Source organism: Oncorhynchus gorbuscha, linkage group LG07 (genome assembly GCF_021184085.1).
Source record: "Oncorhynchus gorbuscha isolate QuinsamMale2020 ecotype Even-year linkage group LG07, OgorEven_v1.0, whole genome shotgun sequence".
Lineage (NCBI taxonomy): Eukaryota > Metazoa > Chordata > Actinopteri > Salmoniformes > Salmonidae > Oncorhynchus > Oncorhynchus gorbuscha.
In genome coordinates this window covers 84177877-84199073 of record NC_060179.1, presented here as the reverse complement: position 1 = coordinate 84199073, position 21197 = coordinate 84177877, and the positions used below count along the sequence as shown (strand labels likewise).

Here is a 21197-nt window from a genome sequence, read left to right as displayed (position 1 = left end):
TGTATGATCTGTGTAGTAATATTATTTGCTTCTCAGAAATCCATTTGCATTGCTAGTTATAGACTAATGTTAGCTAGCTAGCTCGTTGGTTAGCTTTAGCCACCTGCAAATTCATGCATGGTAGTAACGTTATGAGTTGGAATTATGGTTAATTGTTTAGCTAGCTAGCTACCTACAGGTCTAAACAAAAGACTCCACTATGCAAGTGACCATTTCACTGTACCGTTGACACTTTCTGTATCCTGTCCATATGACAAAGAAACATAGATTTGATTTGATATAGTGTGTGTTTACTAGAGACTAATGTGAAGAACAACATGACCTGCGCCAAAGTCAAATTAGGACATAGCGTTAGGCCAACGAGACAGTGTCCAAGTTCTAAAATTCTCCAGTAGAATGCCCTGCTTTTATTACATCACACTCACAACCGTAAGTAATTTGTCATTAGCTCGGCATTAACTTGTAAATAATGATCTTGTTGCGAGTTTATTTTCCTTTAGTAATGAATACAAATGAGCTAAGTTAAGTTAAGACATTGTCAGCTATGATATAGTCAATATTTGAACCCGGATAGCCAGCTAACTTAGCTAATGTTAACAACCTAGAAACGAACCAAAACATTGTATTGAAAGTTGCTTTTAATTGCCTGGTTTCCTAGAATGACATTTACTAAACTCAGTTTTAAACAGATGGGTTTATTGGTTTTAAAATACACGTTATGCTGCTCATGTCATGCAGCCTGTTGTTTTTGTGTTTATACGTTTTTCATAACGACAACTTTGATGTCAGACGACAATAGAATTTTCATGTCACTGCGACAACTGTCTACAGACATGTTGATAGACGTGTTATAAACCAGTCTTTAGTCTTGAAATCTTTGGTTGTTTACTACACTACATTACTCCCTCTGTTTAGCACATGGCCTCACATGTGAATCCTTAAAGAGATGGGTGGGGCTAAAGCTTGAGAGGATGTGAACGATGCTGAATGGGGGTTACAGTCTATCAACTTTCAAAGCAGAATTACTTTCCCATTGTTCCTCAACTGTAGTGTATGAAATACCATTATGTAGCTCTGAGTCTCTACTTTTATCCAATGTAAAAAAAAAACGATTTCAATTTTTGCTACATAAGACCGAATCGAACCAATCGGTCAGGTACGGTTACATTTTAACCTGCACCATTAGACATTGAGGATAAGGTATATTTTAATTTAACCTGTACCATTAGTCATTGAGGATAAGGTATGTTAATTTAACCTGTACCATTAGTCATTGAGGATAAGGTATATTTTAATTTAACCTGTACCATTAGTCATTGAGGATAAGGTATATTTTAATTTAACCTGTACCATTAGTCATTGAGGATAAGGTATGTTAATTTAACCTGCACCATTAGTCATTGAGGATAAGGTATATTTTAATTTAACCTGTACCATTAGTCATTGAGGATAAGGTATGTTAATTTAACCTGCACCATTGTTTCTGTGAATAATTGAGGTCTGAAACAGGACATTTGAAAGACAGTGCAGGCATATGTTATATTCAATATGGGTTCCTAGAATCACATTACAAACTAAAAAAACAAACAATATTTGTATAAAACGAGTTACATATTTTTTTATTAATTATCCCTCCCCCAAAAATCCATAATCACACAAAACAATTCAAAACCAATTTCTCACTTTTCAATGTTTTAAGATGTTGAGGCATACAGCATTATCTTAATAAATCACTTTTCCTACAGTCAGACTACTACTTAGAGTTGAAAATCTAATTATATTATTGGACAGGGTGTCATTAAGTACACTTGTTCACATTATTTCCTGTATGTGGCACAAAAATAACAAATAATATATCCAGTTAAGCCCACGGCTAGGCCCATGGTAATATATCCACTGAATGGAGGCCCATGGTAATATATCCACTGAATGGAGGCCCATGGCTAGGCCCATGGTAATATATCCACTGAATGGAGGCCCATGGTAATATATCCACTGAATGGAGGCCATGGTAATATATCCACTGAATGGAGGCCATGGTAATATATCCACTGAATGGAGGCCATGGTAATATATCCACTGAATGGAGGCCATGGTAATATATCCACTGAATGGAGGCCCATGGCTAGGCCCATGGTAATATATCCACTGAATGGAGGCCATGGTAATATATCCACTGAATGGAGGCCATGGTAATATATCCACTGAATGGAGGCCCATGGTAATATATCCACTGAATGGAGGCCATGGTAATATATCCACTGAATGGAGGCCATGGTAATATATCCACTGAATGGAGGCCATGGTAATATATCCACTGAATGGAGGCCATGGTAATATATCCACTGAATGGAGGCCATGGTAATATATCCACTGAATGGAGGCCATGGTAATATATCCACTGAATGGAGGCCATGGTAATATATCCACTGAATGGAGGCCCATGGTATGGAGGCCATGGTAATATATCCACTGAATGGAGGCCATGGTAATATATCCACTGAATGGAGGCCATGGTAATATATCCACTGAATGGAGGCCCATGGGAGGCCCATGGTAATATATCCACTGAATGGAGGCCCATGGTAATATATCCACTGAATGGAGGCCATGGTAATATATCCACTGAATGGAGGCCATGGTAATATATCCACTGAATGGAGGCCATGGTAATATATCCACTGAATGGAGGCCCATGGTAATATATCCACTGAATGGAGGCCATGGTAATATATCCACTGAATGGAGGCCATGGTAATATATCCACTGAATGGAGGCCATGGTAATATATCCACTGAATGGAGGCCCATGGCTAGGCCCATGGTAATATATCCACTGAATGGAGGCCATGGTAATATATCCACTGAATGGAGGCCATGGTAATATATCCACTGAATGGAGGCCATGGTAATATATCCACTGAATGGAGGCCCATGGTAATATATCCACTGAATGGAGGCCATGGTAATATATCCACTGAATGGAGGCCATGGTAATATATCCACTGAATGGAGGCCATGGTAATATATCCACTGAATGGAGGCCATGGTAATATATCCACTGAATGGAGGCCCATGGCCATGCCATAATATATCCACTGAATGGAGGCCCATGGCTAGGCCCATAATATATCCACTGAATGGAGGCCATGGTAATGGAGGCCATGGTAATATATCCACTGAATGGAGGCCCATGGTAATATATCCACTGAATGGAGGCCATGGTAATATATCCACTGAATGGAGGCCATGGTAATATATCCACTTAGAGGCCATGGTAATATATCCACTTAGAGGACCATGGCTAGGCCCATGGTAATATATCCACTGAATGGAGGCCATGGCTATATCCACTGAATGGAGGCCATGGTAATATATCCACTTAGAGGCCCATGGTAATATATCCACTTAGAGGACCATGGCTAGGCCCATGGTAATATATCCACTTAGAGGACCATGGTAATATATCCACTTAGAGGCCCATGGTAATATATCCACTTAGAGGCCCATGGCTAGGGCCATGATAATCTGAAATATTTGAAAATAAAATAAATGATCACGGCACACACTCTAAGTGATCATCCCCACACAGAGTCAGCTTCTCTCCAGTGCAGAACAGAGTAACCAGCCAAAGACTGAAGATCATTTCCCTATGATTAAATTACAACATTTTTTTTATTTTTTATAAATCCTCTAAGAACGGCTCTATTCATTCTTTCCATAAACTGAATTTCTGACAACTGATTCATTTAGTCTGGATTTATGTGGGGGGGGGTAAAACCAAGGAAACATGACACACTCACAAGATGGATGACAGCCTTTGGCTTTACCATTCCAAATCACAAATCTCAACACATCGAATCGCTATCCATGTGCGTATCAGCTACCAGTAGCAGAATGACAAGACAAACTTCCATGGTAATATCCACTTAGAGGACAGCTAGCTTGTTTTATGCCCGGGGGACCATGGCTGGCATCTAATCTTCTAGGCGGAGTCGACCTGTGTGTGTGTTTCTGGTCTAGGGGGAGACAGGGCTGCGTGACGTGGCGTCTCCGATCTTCTAGGGGGAGCCGACCTGCGTGTGTGTTTCTGGTCTAGGGGGCGACAGAGCTGGCCTCCTGGTAGATGAAGGAGTAGAGGCTGACGTCGGGACGGCGGGTGAAGCAGCTCTGACACATTGAGCTGTAGTACTGACCCAGCAAACTGTACAGAGCCCCTATGAGACAGAGACAGAGTCTATGTCAGATACATCATTCATTCACCAAACAACCACAGCAGAGAATCTAGCAGAGGGCAAATATTGACAAATGGTATTGCAATTCTTGTTGATTTTACAGTTTGTGATTTAATAAAACTAATTGCTTACCAAAATTACATAATTCTATAACCAATATAGTAAGATGTATGCCTTTGCAATGTGCAAAATCCTGCATACATGTCAGTGTTGTATGTATAGAACACTAGACAGTGTTGTATGTATAGAACACCAGACAGTGTTGTATGTATAGAACACCAGACAGTGTTGTATGTATAGAACACCAGACAGTGTTGTATGTGTTTCTGGTCTAGAACACCAGACAGTGTTCCGTATGTATAGAACACCAGACAGTGTTGTATGTATAGAACACCAGACAGTGTTGTATGTATAGAACACCAGACAGTGTTGTATGTATAGAACACCAGACAGTGTTGTATGTATAGAACACCAGACAGTGTTGTATGTATAGAACACCAGACAGTGTTGTATGTATAGAACACCAGACAGTGTTGTATGTATAGAACACAGCAGACAGTGTTGTATGTATAGAACACCAGACAAATGGTATAGAACACCAGACAGTGTTGTATGTATAGAACTAATTGCTTACAGTGTTACATATGTATAGAAACCAGACAGTGTAAGTATGTATGAACTGTTGTATGTATAGAACACCAGACAGTGTTGTATGTATAGAACACCAGACAGTGTTGTATGTATAGAACACCAGACAGTGTTGTATGTATAGAACTATAGAACACCAGACAGTGTTGTATGTATAGAACTATAGAACACCAGACAGTGTTGTATGTATAGAACTATAGAACACCAGACAGTGTTGTATGTATAGAACTATAGAACACCAGACAGTGTTGTATGTATAGAACTATAGAACACCAGACAGTGTTGTATGTATAGAACACCAGACAGTGTTGTATGTATAGAACACCAGACAGTGTTGTATGTATAGAACACCAGACAGTGTTGTATGTATAGAACACCAGACAGTGTTGTATGTATAGAACTATAGAACACCAGACAGTGTTGTATGTATAGAACTACACAGACAGTGTTGTATGTATAGAACTATAGAACACCACACAGTGTTGTATGTATAGAACACCAGACAGTGTTGTATGTATAGAACTATAGAACACCAGACAGTGTTGTATGTATAGAACTATAGAACACCAGACAGTGTTGTATGTATAGAACTATAGAACACCAGACAGTGTTGTATGTATAGAACTATAGAACACCAGACAGTGTTGTATGTATAGAACTATAGAACACCACACAGTGTTGTATGTATAGAACACCAGACAGTGTTGTAAGTATAGAACTATAGAACACCAGACAGTGTTGTATGTATAGAACTATAGAACACCACACAGTGTTGTATGTATAGAACTATAGAACACCAGACAGTGTTGTATGTATAGAACTATAGAACACCACACAGTGTTGTATGTATAGAACTATAGAACACCAGACAGTGTTGTATGTATAAAACTATAGAACACCAGACAGTGTTGTATGTATAGAACTATAGAACACCAGACAGTGTTGTATGTATAAAACTATAGAACACCAGACAGTGTTGTATGTATAGAACTATAGAACATGTGCCTTACCGACGCTGACGTGTCTCTGTGTGAGGGTTAGGGACATGGTAATGTGGATAGGGAGATAGCATGTGCCTTACCGACGCTGACGTGTCTCTGTGTGAGGGTTAGGGACATGGTAATGTGGATAGGGAGATAGCATGTGCCTTACCGACGCTGACGTGTCTCTGTGTGAGGGTTAGGGACATGGTAATGTGGATAGGGAGATAGCATGTGCCTTACCGACGCTGACGTGTCTCTGTGTGAGGAAGTAGTGCATGTCGTAGACGTCTTTCATCAGGGCGCTGTCACCAAAGGTGAAATAGGCCACGTCTCGGCCTGCCTCAGAGGCTGCCAGAATCTGGAGCAGAGCTGGAGGGGGGGGGGGGGGGGGGTGGAGAGATGTCGGGGGGAGAGAGAAGGACAGAGAGAGAGACGGAGAGACAGTGAGACAGACAGAGAGAGAAAGGGAGAGAGAGAAACTGTCTATACAGGACCGATACTTTCTACAGAACCAGTACAAGAAATTATACAAGGGTCAGAGTAAACATGCTGAAGACAGCAACAACACAACCAGATTCAACCGGGCGCCATTTAAAACTGTCATATTACACACCATGGCTCAGAATGAATGAAGTAATGACTAAAATACCCAGTCCCCCACTGAGGAGCCAGACTTAGTCACCGTGTGAGCAAGGGAAGGCAGGCTCTGGCCCCAGAACCTTGTGAATATTTCATTAAGAGTCTGGAAATAAAGTCTGTTTTATTAATAAAGAAACCGCGACAGAGAGAGGCAACAGTAACGAGCTACGACGGTGGGGGGGGGCAGACTTTTTTTACATTGTCATCACTCTTTCAACTTGTCCCACAATTAAAAGTATGGGATGGAGCGATTCGAGAGAGAGAGTCCAGGTAAACAGAGGGGAACATTGGGCTATATTAAGTGTCTGTTCCCCCATCCCCCCCCCAGAGGCATGTCATTAAGAAGAAAGTGGAGTAAGAAAACTGCCAGTTGACTTCAGAGACCTGGACCGATGCTAGGCTAATTAACTAACTGGTTCGGGACCGATGCTAGGCTAATTAACTAACTGGTTCGGGACCGATGCTAGGCTAATTAACTAACTGGTTCGGGACCGATGCTAGGCTAATTAACTAACTGGTTCGGGACCGATGCTAGGCTAATTAACTAACTGGTTCCGGACCGACGCTAGGCTAATTAACTAACTGGTTCGGGACCGATGCTAGGCTAATTAACTAACTGGTTCCGGACCGACGCTAGGCTAATTAACTAACTGGTTCCGGACCGATGCTAGGCTAATTAACTAACTGGTTCCGGACCGAAGCTAGGCTAATTAACTAACTGGTTCCGGACCGACGCTAGGCTAATTAACTAACTGGTTCCGGACCGACGCTAGGCTAATTAACTAACTGGTTCCGGACCGACGCTAGGCTAATTAACTAACTGGTTCCGGACCGACGCTAGGCTAATTAACTAACTGGTTCCGGACCGACGTTCGGCTAATTAACTAACTGGTTCCGGACCGACGTTAGGCTAATTAACTAACTGGTTCCGGACCGACGTTCGGCTAATTAACTAACTGGTTCCGGACCGACGCTAGGCTAATTAACTAACTGGTTCCGGACCGACACTAGGCTAATTAACTAACCGGTTCCGGACCGATGCTAGGCTAATAAACTAACTGGTTCCGGACCGATGCTAGGCTAATAAACTAACTGGTTCTGGACCGATGCTAGGCTAATTAACTAACTGGCTTTGGACCGATGCTAGGCTAATAAACTAACTGGTTCTGGACCGATGCTAGGCTAATTAACTAACTGGCTCTGGACCGATGCTAGGCTAATTAACTAACTGGCTTTGGACCGATGCTAGGCTAATAAACTAACTGGTTCTGGACCGATGCTAGGCTAATTAACTAACTGGCTCTGGACCGATGCTAGGCTAATTAACTAACTGGCTCTGGACCGATGCTAGGCTAATTAACTAACTGGCTCTGGACCGATGCTAGGCTAATTAACTAACTGGCTCTGGACCGATACTAGGCTAATTAACTAACTGGCTCTGGACCGATGCTAGGCTAATTAACTAACTGGTCCCGGACCGATGCTAGGCTAATTAACTAACTTGTTCTGGACCGATACTAGGCTAATTAACTAACTGGTCCCAGACCGATGCTAGGCTAATTAACTAACTTGTTCTGGACCGATACTAGGCTAATTAACTAACTGGTCCCGGACCGATACTAGGCTAATTAGTGGTGCTGAGTGTTAGCGGTAGTTTAGTCTCACAGCACCAATGGGTGCTAAGTGTTAGTGTTAGTTTAGTCTCACAGCACCACTGGGTGGGTGCTATGTGTTAGCGGTAGTTTAGTCTCACAGCACCACTGAGTGCTAAGTGTTAGCGGTAGTTTAGTCTCACAGCACCACTGGGTGGGTGCTAAGTGTTAGCGGTAGTTTAGTCTCACAGCACCACTGGGTGCTAAGTGTTAGCGGTAGTTTAGTCTCACAGCACCACTGGGTGCTAAGTGTTAGCGGTAGTTTAGTCTCACAGCACCACTGAGTGCTAAGTGTTAGCGGTAGTTCAGTCTCACAGCACCACTGGGTGGGTGCTAAGTGTTAGCGGTAGTTTAGTCTCACAGCACCACTGAGTGCTTAGTGTTAGCGGTAGTTTAGTCTCACAGCACCACTGAGTGCTAAGTGTTAGCGGTAGTTCAGTCTCACAGCACCACTGGGTGGGTGCTAAGTGTTAGCGGTAGTTTAGTCTCACAGCACCACTGAGTGCTAAGTGTTAGCGGTAGTTTAGTCTCACAGCACCAATGAGTGCTAAGTGTTAGCGGTAGTTTAGTCTCACAGCACCACTGGGTGGGTGCTATGTGTTAGCGGTAGTTTAGTCTCACAGCACCACTGAGTGCTAAGTGTTAGCGGTAGTTTAGTCTCACAGCACCAATGAGTGCTAAGTGTTAGCGGTAGTTTAGTCTCACAGCACCACTGGGTGGGTGCTAAGTGTTAGCGGTAGTTTAGTCTCACAGCACCACTGAGTGCTAAGTGTTAGCGGTAGTTTAGTCTCACAGCACCAATGAGTGCTAAGTGTTAGCGGTAGTTTAGTCTCACAGCACCACTGGGTGGGTGCTATGTGTTAGCGGTAGTTTAGTCTCACAGCACCACTGAGTGCTAAGTGTTAGAGGTAGTTTAGTCTCACAGCACCACTGAGTGCTAAGTGTTAGCGGTAGTTTAGTCTCACAGCACCACTGGGTGGGTGCTATGTGTTAGCGGTAGTTTAGTCTCACAGCACCACTGAGTGCTAAGTGTTAGCGGTAGTTTAGTCTCACAGCACCAATGAGTGCTAAGTGTTAGCGGTAGTTTAGTCTCACAGCACCACTGGGTGGGTGCTATGTGTTAGCGGTAGTTTAGTCTCACAGCACCACTGGGTGGGTGCTATGTGTTAGCGGTAGTTTAGTCTCACAGCACCACTGAGTGCTAAGTGTTAGCGGTAGTTTAGTCTCACAGCACCACTGAGTGCTAAGTGTTAGCGGTAGTGCAGTAGTCTAGTGGTATCCTCCTCTGAGCCCCTGCCTGAGATTTTAACGTAATTCTGTTACCAAACTTTGCATCTGCACAGCTTTTCCCCGTAAATGTTCATAAAAACAATTTTACTGTGTAAATGATTTAAAGTTAGTCCTTGTGCATAGAGTTGTACGGTTTTGTTAAACTTTGAAATCAAATGGTTTTATGTTTGGCATACATTCCTAAGTGAAAAATCGTGAGTCTCGGCGTAAATCTAACGTGGAATTGCCCTTAGGTCTATAATGGATAGGTGGGCTGGGGCAGGCGATCAATTCGACCGTTAATGAAAAATATTAACGTTGTCAGTTGATCAATATGACGGGAGACAAATGGGCATTAAGTAAATAAATGTATTCCACAGTCAAGGCTAACGAGAGAGGGGCCAGTTCACACCAACAGGCAATGTGTCCCAAATGGCACCCTATTCAGTACACTACTTTTGGCCATGGTCCATAGGGTGTACACTACATTATAGGGAATAGGGTGCCATTTGGGACACAAATCAGGGCCTGTTGAAAAGCGTGGCTTTTCAACTGGAGATTTAATCATATTCTCCCCTATACTCAACAGTACAGTCCAATTTGGACCACGTTAAACAATTCATGGATTCTTTAAAATGTAAAAAAATAAAAAGGTTAAATAGCAAGTATTGCTAGGGGCGGCAGGGTAGCCTAGTGGTTAGAGCGTTGGACTAGTAACCGAAAGGTTGCAAGTTCAAATCCCCGAGCTGATAAGGTACAAAATCTGTTGTTCTGCCCTTGAACAGGCAGTTAACCCACTGTTCCTAGGCCGTCATTGAAAATAAGAATTTATTCTTAACTGACTTGCCTAGTAAAATAAAAAAAATAAAAAAAAATGTGATATGTGGTTGTGTTTTATTTAATTTTTTAACCTACCTTTAGTTCAATTCAAGTTGCCCTGGATAAGAACGGTGCTAGACTTGTGCCGGAACATGGTACCGGCACACAAAATGAGTACAGGCACGTTCAGTCCACCTCAAGAAGTGGATGAGAGTGGATCCTAAATGACTAAAATGTAAATGTAAAATCAGCCATTTTGAGTGAAGTGCTAATGTTGCCCCATGCCCCTTACCCTTAAGCCTAGCGTCTCCACCAAACGCACCGCAGCCCCAGTTTCCTGTAGCGACCGCAGAGAGATCCTGACTCGTCTCCCCTGGGCGGGAAAAGCCACAGTATGCCTGAAGGATGGAGGGGGGGGGGGGGAGAAAGATTTAGAACAAAACACAAAAAAAAGAGCAACCAAATTTCTCATGAAAGTGGTACCATGTAAATTGCACAGGTGAGAAATAAATCCTCAGTAAGAAGTCCTCAGTTGGCTGGTCGATGCTGATGTGAGAGTACGCATGTGACAGAATGTCAAGTCATCAGACCATGGCAGGCCCTGGCTGGGTACCAGCCAGTAGTAATGTGTAGTCCCACATCTCTGTTTAGTGTAGTCCCACATCCCTGTTTAGTGTAGTCCCACATCCCTGTTTAGTGTAGTCCCACATCCCTGTTTAGTGTAGTCCCACATCCCTGTTTAGTGTAGTCCCACATCCCTGTTTAGTGTAGTCCCACATCCCTGTTTAGTGTAGTCCCACATCCCTGTTTAGTGTAGTCCCACATCCCTGTTTAGTGTAGTCCCACATCACCGGTTAGTGTAGTCCCACATCTCCGTTTAGTGTAGCCCCACATCACCGGTTAGTGTAGTCCCACATCTCCGTTTAGTGTAGCCCCACATCACCGGTTAGTGTAGTCCCACATCTCCGTTTAGTGTAGTCCCACATCCCTGTTTAGTGTAGTCCCACATCCCTGTTTAGTGTAGTCCCACATCCCTGTTTAGTGTAGTCCCACATCTCCGTTTAGTGTAGCCCCACATCTCTGTTTAGTGTAGTCCCACATCTCCGTTTAGTGTAGCCCCACATCTCTGTTTAGTGTAGTCCCACATCTCCGTTTAGTGTAGCCCCACATCTCTGTTTAGTGTAGCCCCACATCTCCGTTTAGTGTAGTCCCACATCTCCGTTTAGTGTAGTCCCACATCTCTGGTACGTTCCATAATGTAATCATGAGAACTCTAGTCGGATCCTATACATTGACACGTAATGGAATATGTAACGTACTGGATATTGCCTGCCGGGCTTGAAGCTTGGCACATCATTCAATGTAATGGCACGCTGCGTGTCAACTAAAAGCCCCCGAAGAAAGATCCGGTTGGCCCGAGTATAAACCATGCATTTTTAAAACGATCATCTAACAACTTCACATGTCGTAGAACTGCCAATTACAGCTATCAGACCCTACAGCCCATTTACATCGCTAAGGGAGGATTTTGATACGGATGGACTTGACATCCTCAGCAAATTAAATGATACGGAGGGGCTCTGGACATGCATTTTCAGTTTCATCTAAATGGCACCCTATTCCCTATATAGCGCACTACGGGACCTGGTGGAAAGTAGCGCACTATATAGGGAATAGGGTGCCGTTTGGGATGTACACTCCCCTGGAAGGCCAGAGGTAAATTCTAGGGTTTAAAAAGGGCAGATGGGACCGTTTCCTAAACAACCCTCCAAAACAGGATCGATGTCCTTGTTATTTTTCCACTTCCTGTCAGAACGGTCAGCTTCTCTCTGAAGTGAAACCGGACAACATCAACATTTCACGTCTTCGTTTCACATTGTCTGAGAATGTTACGTGAAGAAATGGATAAATGACTTTTTATGATGTAATTAACCACCACGGTCAGGTTACTATTGTAAAAACAAAAATCATTTACAAAAATAATAAATGTGTTCGCAATAACTTTACCGGTTAAACAAAAAAATGTTGGATCAACGAATGGATGAAGTAGCAGAGATCGTAATGAAACAGATAGCCTTAACTAGCTAATCATAGACATGATCCATTCCTGAATCAACATGTTTAGTATTGTTTACCCCAGAAGAACACAGAGCCTTAACTAGCTAATCATAGACATGATCCATTCCTGAATCAACATGTTTAGTATTGTTTACCCCAGAAGAACACAGAGCCTTAACTAGCTAATCATAGACATGATCCATTCCTGAATCAACATGTTTAGTATTGTTTACCCCAGAAGAACACAGAGCCTTAACTAGCTAATCATAGACATGATCCATTCCTGAATCAACATGTTTAGTATTGTTTACCCCAGAAGAACACAGAGCCTTAACTAGCTAATCATAGACATGATCCATTCCTGAATCAACACGTTTAGTATTGTTTACCCCAGAAGAACACAGAGCCTTAACCAGCTAATCATAGACATGATCCATTCCTGAATCAACATGTTTAGTATTGTTTACCCCAGAAGAACACAGAGCCTTAACTAGCTAATCATAGACATGATCCATTCCTGAATCAACATGTTTAGTATTGTTTACCCCAGAAGAACACAGAGCCTTAACCAGCTAATTATAGACATGATCCATTCCTGAATCAACATGTTTAGTATTGTTTACCCCAGAAGAACACAGAGCCTTAACTAGCTAATCATAGACATGATCCATTCCTGAATCAACATGTTTAGTATTGTTTACCCCAGAAGAACACAGAGCCTTAACTAGCTAATCATAGACATGATCCATTCCTGAATCAACATGTTTAGTATTGTTTACCCCAGAAGAACACAGAGCCTTAACCAGCTAATCATAGACATGATCCATTCCTGAATCAACATGTTTAGTATTGTTTACCCCAGAAGAACACAGAGCCTTAACTAGCTAATCATAGACATGATCCATTCCTAAATCAACATGTTTAGTATTGTTTACCCCAGAAGAACAGATAGCCTTAACTAGCTAATCATAGACATGATCCATTCCTGAATCAACATGTTTAGTATTGTTTACCCCAGAAGAACACAGAGCCTTAACTAGCTAATCATAGACATGATCCATTCCTGAATCAACATCCAATGTTTATTATCGTTTACCCCAGAAGAACAGCGCACGTGAGTCATTTCAGATCACTTTACATTTGGCAGTAGTGATTACGAGATCATTGCGTTGTCTTTTGTCTGATTGTATGCAACGGCTAGACACTAACGCTATTAAATCAACGTGACGAGACTAATTTGAACTTAAATGACAATTAAGGTTCTCGCTGATGCATATAATTTTTTTTAAAGGGACACACACACACACACACACACACACACACACACACACACACACACACACACACACACACACACACACACACACACACACACACACACACACACACACACACACACACACACACACACACACACACACACACACACACACACACACACAGATCAAAGCTTAACATCAAAGAGCGGTAGCTGTACCCTGACACCCTCCTCACTTCCACTTTCATTAATATTACAGAACGTTCATATTTGTGTCTACAGTACAACGGAAGACAAAATTCACTTAAAAGCAGAAGCACTCCACATACAAGAAGCAGAGAATGGGAGCTTCTCAAAGACGTAGCCAATTGTTTAAATACAGTATACACTAGTGACTCAAAACCAGAGCCACCATCTTGGTTCTCTCCCCCAACCACTGTAAAGCAGATTCTAGAAGCTATAGAAAAATGTTTTACATTAGTTTTTCCCCCACATTACAAACACCTTAATCCATACTGTTAAATTATATTATAATGAGTGAAACTAACAAATATATATACAAAAATGTTCCTTAAGTATAACTTTTAGAGAGTAGTAAAATGTTACTGTCCCCAATAAAACAAAACACTTAAATACATTTAATTTGGTTGTTGAAACATGTTTTTTAAATACTGCAGAATCCCATTCATTCATATGGACTTCTGAGGAGTACCAATATGGCCGACCTGTGGCTTCAAAGCATCTCATTGGCCCAATACATAGCATCAGCAATCCAGGGTTTATATACATCATTGACCCAATATTAACTCAATAAGATGAGCACTTAAGGATGTTTTGTACTTGTTTGTTCTACAGTAGTGGTAACTCAATAAGATGAGCATATGGTTCGTGGCTGGAGATTTGGGATAACGATCCTAAAATGTTCATGCATTTTTTTTTACTGAATGGAGTACATGAATGTACACTTTAGGATCACTCTCCCAAACCTCCAGCCACTGTGGTGGTACATTTCTGTATTATCAAACGAGGAGAGTCAAACTTATCACGCAAGTCAGAGTTATACGTCAACTGAATCTTTATTAGTGAGAGCTCTGCAATAGCGATGGCTGGTCGACGAACCAACCCCTCAGATGATTGGTTGAGAGCCACGACACAAAGGCTACTAAAATCTTTTACAGCAAAGATCCACCCCCTAGTCTACATAACAAACAACAGATGTGTGGAACGGGTCACAAGGTGAGACTTGAGGTAGAGTACCTTACGATAAGCTGTCGACCACACTATCTACCAAGAGAGTTCTCATCTGTATTTTTCATAGCCGTCTATTTACCACCACAGAACAAAGCTGGCACTAAGACCGCTCTCAACCAACTCTCTAAGGCCATAAGCAAATGCTCACCCAGAAGCAACGCTCCTAGTGGCCGGGAACTTAAATGCAGGCAAACTGAAATCAGTTTTACCAAATTTTTACCATGTGAAACCAGAAAAAAAAAATCCTAGACCACCTATACTCCACACACAGAGATGCATACAAAGCTCCCTCGTCTTCCATTTGGCAAATCTGACCATACGTCTATCCTCCTGATTCCTGCTTACATGTAAAAACTAAAGGAGGAAGTACCAGTGACTCGCTCAATACGATGGTCAGATGACGCGGATGCTATGCTACAGGACTGTTTCGCAGCACAGACTGGAATATGTTCTGGGATTCATCCAATGGCATTGAGGAGTACACCACCTCAGTCATCGGCTTCATCAATAAGTGCATCGATGACGTCGTCCCCACAGTGACTGTACATACATATCCCATCCAGAAGCCATGGATTACAGGCAACATCCGCATCGAGCTAAAGGCTAGAGTTAACGCTTTAAAGGAGCGGGAGACTAATCCGGGCGCTTATAAGAAATCCCACTATGCCCTCAGACGAACCATCAAACAAGCAAAGCATCAATACAGGACTAAGATTGAATCCTACTACACCGGCTCTGACGCTCGTTGGATGTGGCAAGGCTTGAAAACTATTACAGACTACAAAGGAAAACCCAGGCGCAAGCTGTCCAGTGAAGCTAACCTACCAGACGAGCTAAATGCCTTTTATGCTCACTTCGAGGCAAGCAACACTGATTCATGCACGAGTTCACCAGATGTTTTGGATGACTGTGTGATAACGCTCTCGGTAGCAGATGTGAACAAAACCTTTAAACAGGTCAATATTCACAAAGCCGCTGGGCCAGACGGATTACCAGGATGTGTACTCAAAGCATGTGCGGACCAACTGTCAAGTGTCTTCACTGACATTTTCAACCTCTCCCTGACCGAGTCTATAATAACTGCATGTTTCAAGCAGACCACCATAGTCCCTGTGCCCAAGGAAGCGAAGGTAACCTGCCTAAATGATTACCACCCAATGGCACTCACATCTGTAGCCATGAAGTGCTTTGAAAGGCTGGTCACGGCTCACATCAACAGACACCCTAGACCCACTCCAATTCACATGCCGCCCCAACAGATCCACAGATGACGCAATCTCAATCACACTCCACACTGCCCATTCCCACCTGGACAAAAGGAACACCTATGTGAGAATGCTGTTTATTGACTACAGCTCAGCATTCAACACCATAGTACCCAATGAAGCTCATCACTAAGCAAAGGACTCTGGGACTAAACACCCCCCTCTGAAACTGGATCCTGAACTTCCTGACAGGCCACCCCCAGGTGGTAAGAGTAGACAACAACACGTCTGCGACGCTGATCCTCAGCACTGGGGCCCCTCAGGGGTGTGTACTTAGTCCCCCTCTAGTACTCCCTGCTCACCCATGAATGCGTGACCAAACACGACTCAAACACCATCATTAAGTTTGCTAACGACACAACAGTGGTAGGCCTGATCACCGACAATGATGAGACGGCCTATAGGGAGGAGGTCAGAGAACTGGCAGTGTAGTGCCAGGACAACAACCTCTTCCTCAACATGAGCAAGACAAAGGAGCTGATCGTGGACTATAGGAAAAGGAGGGCTGAACAGGCCACCATTAACATCGACTGGGCTGAAGTGGAGCGGGTTGAGAGTTAAGTTCCTTAGTGTCCACATCACCAACAAACTATCAGTTACCTCCTCTACCCCTGGTAGAGGTACCACCGCTCCCCCTGGTAGAGGTACCACCGCTCCCCCTGGTAGAGGTACCACCGCTCCCCCTGGTCTAGTTACCACCGCTCCCCCTGGTAGAGGTACCACCGCTCCCCCTGGTAGAGGTACCACCGCTCCCCTGGTAGAGGTACCACCGCTCCCCTGGTCTAGGTACCACCGCTCCCCTGGTAGAGGTACCACCGCTCCCCCTGGTAGAGGTACCACCGCTCCCCTGGTAGAGGTACCACCGCTCCCCCTGGTAGAGGTACCACCGCTCCCCCTGGTAGAGGTACCACCGCTCCCCCTGGTAGAGGTACCACCGCTCCCCCTGGTAGAGGTACCACCGCTCCCCCTGGTAGAGGTACCACCGCTCCCCTGGTAGAGGTACCACCGCTCCCCCTGGTAGAGGTACCACCGCTCCCCCTGGTAGAGGTACCACCGCTCCCCTGGTAGAGGTCCCCCTGGTAGAGGTACACCGCTCCCCCCCTGGTAGAGGTACCACCGCTCCCCTGGTAGAGGTACCACCGAGGTACCACCGCTCCCCCCTGGTAGAGGTACCACCGCTCCCCTGGTAGAGGTACCACCGCTCCCCTGGTAGAGGTACCACCGCTCCCCCTGGTAGAGGTACCACCGCTCCCCTGGTAGAGGTACCACCGCTCCCCCTGGTAGAGGTACCACCGCTCCCCCTGGTAGAGGTACCACCGCTCCCCCTGGTAGAGGTACCACCGCTCCCCCTGGTAGAGGTACCACCGCTCCCACCGCCACCGCTCCCCCTGGTAGAGGTACCACCGCTCCCCCTGGTAGAGGTACCACCGCTCCCCCTGGTAGAGGTACCACCGCTCCCCTGGTAGAGGTACCACCGCTCCCCCTGGTAGAGGTACCACCGCTCCCCTGGTAGAGGTACCACCGCTCCCCCTGGTAGAGGTACCACCGCTCCCCTGGTAGAGGTACCACCGCTCCCCTGGTAGAGGTACCACCGCTCCCCTGGTAGAGGTACCACCGCTCCCCTGGTAGAGGTACCACCGCTCCCCCTGGTAGAGGTACCACCGCTCCCCTGGTAGAGGTACCACCGCTCCCCTGGTAGAGGTACCACCGCTCCCCTGGTAGAGGTACCACCGCTCCCCTGGTAGAGGTACCACCGCTCCCCTGGTAGAGGTACCACCGCTCCCCTGGTAGAGGTACCACTCCCCTGGTCCCCGCTCCCCTGGTAGAGGTAGAGGTACCACTCCCCTGGTAGAGGTACCACCGCTCCCCTGGTAGAGGTACCACCGCTCCCCCTGGTAGAGGTACCACCGCTCCCCTGGTAGAGGTACCACCGCTCCCCTGGTAGAGGTACCACCGCTCCCCCTGGTAGAGGTACCACCGCTCCCCCTGGTAGAGGTACCACCGCTCCCCTGGTAGAGGTACCACCGCTCCCCTGGTCTAGAGGTACCACCGCTCCCCCTGGTAGAGGTACCACCGCTCCCCCTGGTAGAGGTACCACCGCTCCCCTGGTCTAGAGGTACCACCGCTCCCCCTGGTAGAGGTACCACCGCTCCCCTGGTAGAGGTACCACCGCTCCCCCTGGTAGAGGTACCACCGCTCCCCTGGTAGAGGTACCACCGCTCCCCTGGTAGAGGTACCACCGCTCCCCCTGGTAGAGGTACCACCGCTCCCCTGGTAGAGGTACCACCGCTCCCCCTGGTAGAGGTACCACCGCTCCCCTGGTAGAGGTACCACCGCTCCCCCTGGTAGAGTAGAGGTACCACCGCTCCCCTGGTAGAGTACCACCGAGGTACCACCGCTCCCCTGGTAGAGGTACCACCGCTCCCCTGGTAGAGGTACCACCGCTCCCCTGGTAGAGGTACCACCGCTCCCCTGGTAGAGGTACCACCGCTCCCCCTGGTAGAGGTACCACCGCTCCCCCTGGTAGAGGTACCACCGCTCCCCTGGTAGAGGTACCACCGCTCCCCTGGTCTAGTTACCACCGCTCCCCTGGTAGAGGTACCACCGCTCCCCCTGGTCTAGGTACCACCGCTCCCCTGGTCTAGTTACCACCGCTCCCCCTGGTAGAGGTACCACCCACCGCTCCCCTGGTCTAGTTACCACCGCTCCCCTGGTAGAGGTACCACCGCTCCCCACCGCTGGTCTAGTTACCACCGCTCCCCTGGTCTAGTTACCACCACTCCCCCTGGTCTAGTTACCACCACTCCCCCTGGTCTAGTTACCACCACTCCCCCACCACTCCCCCTGGTCTAGTTACCACCACTCCCCCTGGTCTAGTTACCACCACTCCCCCTGGTCTAGTTACCACGACTCCCCTGGTCTAGTTACCACGACTCCCCTGGTCTAGTTACCACCACTCCCCCTGGTAGAGGTAGAGGTTACCACCACTCCCCCTGGTCTAGTACCACCGCTCCCTGGTCTAGTTACCACCGCTCCCCTGGTAGAGGTACCACCGCTCCCCTGGTAGAGGTACCACCACTCCCCCTGGTCTAGTTACCACCACTCCCCCTGGTAGAGGTACCACCGCTCCCCTGGTAGAGGTACCACCGCTCCCCTGGTAGAGGTACCACCGCTCCCCTGGTAGAGGTACCACCGCTCCCCTGGTCTAGGTACCACCGCTCCCCTGGTCGAGGTACCACCGCTCCCCCTGGTCTAGTTACCACCGCTCCCCTGGTAGAGGGTACCACCGCTCCCCCTGGTAGAGGTACCACCGCTCCCCCTGGTAGAGGTACCACCGCTCCCCCTGGTAGAGGTACCACCGCTCCCCTGGTAGAGGTACCACCGCTCCCCTGGTAGAGGTACCACCGCTCCCCCTGGTAGAGGTACCACCGCTCCCCTGGTAGAGGTACCACCGCTCCCCTGGTCTAGTTACCACCGCTCCCCTGGTAGAGGTACCACCGCTCCCCCTGGTAGAGGTACCACCGCTCCCCCTGGTAGAGGTACCACCGCTCCCCCTGGTAGAGGTACCACCGCTCCCCTGGTAGAGGTACCACCGCTCCCCCTGGTAGAGGTACCACCGCTCCCCTGGTAGAGGTACCACCGCTCCCCTGGTAGAGGTACCACCGCTCCCCCCCTGGTAGAGGTACCACCGCTCCCCTGGTAGAGGTACCACCGCTCCCCCTGGTAGAGGTACCACCGCTCCCCTGGTAGAGGTACCACCGCTCCCCTGGTAGAGGTACCACCGCTCCCCCTGGTAGAGGTACCACCGCTCCCCTGGTAGAGGTACCACCGCTCCCCTGGTAGAGGTACCACCGCTCCCCCTGGTAGAGGTACCACCGCTCCCCTGGTCTAGTTACCACCACTCCCCTGGTAGAGGTACCACCGCTCCCCTGGTAGAGGTACCACCGCTCCCCTGGTAGAGGTACCACCGCTCCCCCTGGTCTAGTTACCACCGGTCCCCTGGTAGAGGTACCACCGCTCCCCTGGTAGAGGTACCACCGCTCCCCCTGGTCTAGTTACCACCGCTCCCCTGGTAGAGGTACCACCGCTCCCCCTGGTCGAGGTACCACCACTCCCCTGGTAGAGGTACCACCACTCCCCACTCCCCTGGTCTAGTTACCACCACTCCCCTGGTAGAGGTACCACCGCTCCCCTGGTAGAGGTACCACCACTCCCCCTGGTAGAGGTACCACCGGTCCCCCTGGTAGAGGTACCACCACTCCCCTGGTCTAGTTACCACCACTCCCCTGGTCTAGTTACCACCACTCCCCCTGGTAGAGGTACCACCGCTCCCCTGGTAGAGGTACCACCACTCCCCCTGGTAGAGGTACCACCACTCCCCTGGTCTAGTTACCACCACTCCCCCTGGTAGAGGTACCACCGCTCCCCCTGGTAAAGGTACCACCGCTCCCCTGGTAGAGGTACCACCGCCCCCTGGTAGAGGTACCACCACTCCCCTGGTCTAGTTACCACCACTCCCCCTGGTAGAGGTACCACCGCTCCCCCTGGTAGAGGTACCACCGCTCCCCCTGGTAGAGGTACCACCGCTCCCCCTGGTAGAGGTACCACCGCTCCCCTGGTAGAGGTACCACCGCTCCCCTGGTCTAGGTACCACCGCTCCCCCTGGTCTAGGTACCACCGCTCCCCCTGGTAGAGGTACCACCGCTCCCCTGGTAGAGGTACCACCGCTCCCCTGGTAGAGGTACCACCGCTCCCCTGGTAGAGGTACCACCGCTCCCCTGGTAGAGGTACCACCGCTCCCCTGGTAGAGGTACCACCGCTCCCCCTGGTAGAGGTACCACCGCTCCCCTGGTAGAGGTACCACCGCTCCCCCTGGTAGAGGTACCACCGCCACCCCCTGGTAGAGGTACCACCGCTCCCCCTGGTCGAGGTACCACCGCTCCCCCTGGTAGAGGTACCACCGCTCCCCCTGGTAGAGGTACCACCGCTCCCCCTGGTAGAGGTACCACCGCTCCCCTGGTAGAGGTACCACCGCTCCCCTGGTAGAGGTACCACCGCTCCCCCTGGTAGAGGTACCACCGCTCCCCTGGTAGAGGTACCACCGCTCCCCTGGTAGAGGTA

General features: G+C 47.5%; 2 protein-coding genes across 3 annotated transcripts in view; both read right to left on the bottom strand.

Moving 5' to 3' along the window:
• Window positions 1–1592: 1592 nt before the first annotated feature.
• LOC124039387 lies at window positions 1593–3104 on the bottom strand. Its single transcript, XM_046355350.1, has 2 exons — window positions 2564–3104; window positions 1593–2368 (listed from the first exon to the last, which is right to left on the bottom strand). The coding sequence occupies exons 1-2, from the start codon at window positions 3045–3047 to the stop codon at window positions 1944–1946; spliced, it is 909 nt and encodes a 302-aa protein (XP_046211306.1). The 5' UTR covers window positions 3048–3104; the 3' UTR covers window positions 1593–1943.
• An 871-nt stretch (window positions 3105–3975) lies between these two features.
• LOC124040439 (poly(ADP-ribose) glycohydrolase-like) overlaps window positions 3976–21197 on the bottom strand; it is a 107467-nt gene continuing 90245 nt past the window's right edge. For both annotated transcript variants that reach the window (XM_046357643.1, XM_046357642.1), the window contains 3 exons: window positions 10537–10642; window positions 6106–6234; window positions 3976–4216 (listed from right to left, as the gene is read on the bottom strand). In XM_046357643.1, the coding sequence (XP_046213599.1) occupies window positions 4095–4216; window positions 6106–6234; window positions 10537–10642 (357 nt within the window). In that variant the 3' untranslated portion in view covers window positions 3976–4094. The remainder of the gene's footprint in view (window positions 4217–6105; window positions 6235–10536; window positions 10643–21197) is intronic.

What these genes read in the sequence shown, in the direction of transcription:
- LOC124039387 (XM_046355350.1), bottom strand. Translation starts at nt 3,047, where the DNA reads ATGGCCTCCATTCAGTGGATATATTACCATGGCCTCCATTCAGTGGAT. An exon ending in TGGGCCTCCATTCAGTGGAT is followed by an intron (nt 2,369 to 2,563) that starts ATATTACCATGG and finishes CATTCAGTGGAT; the next exon opens with ATATTACCATGGCCTCCATT.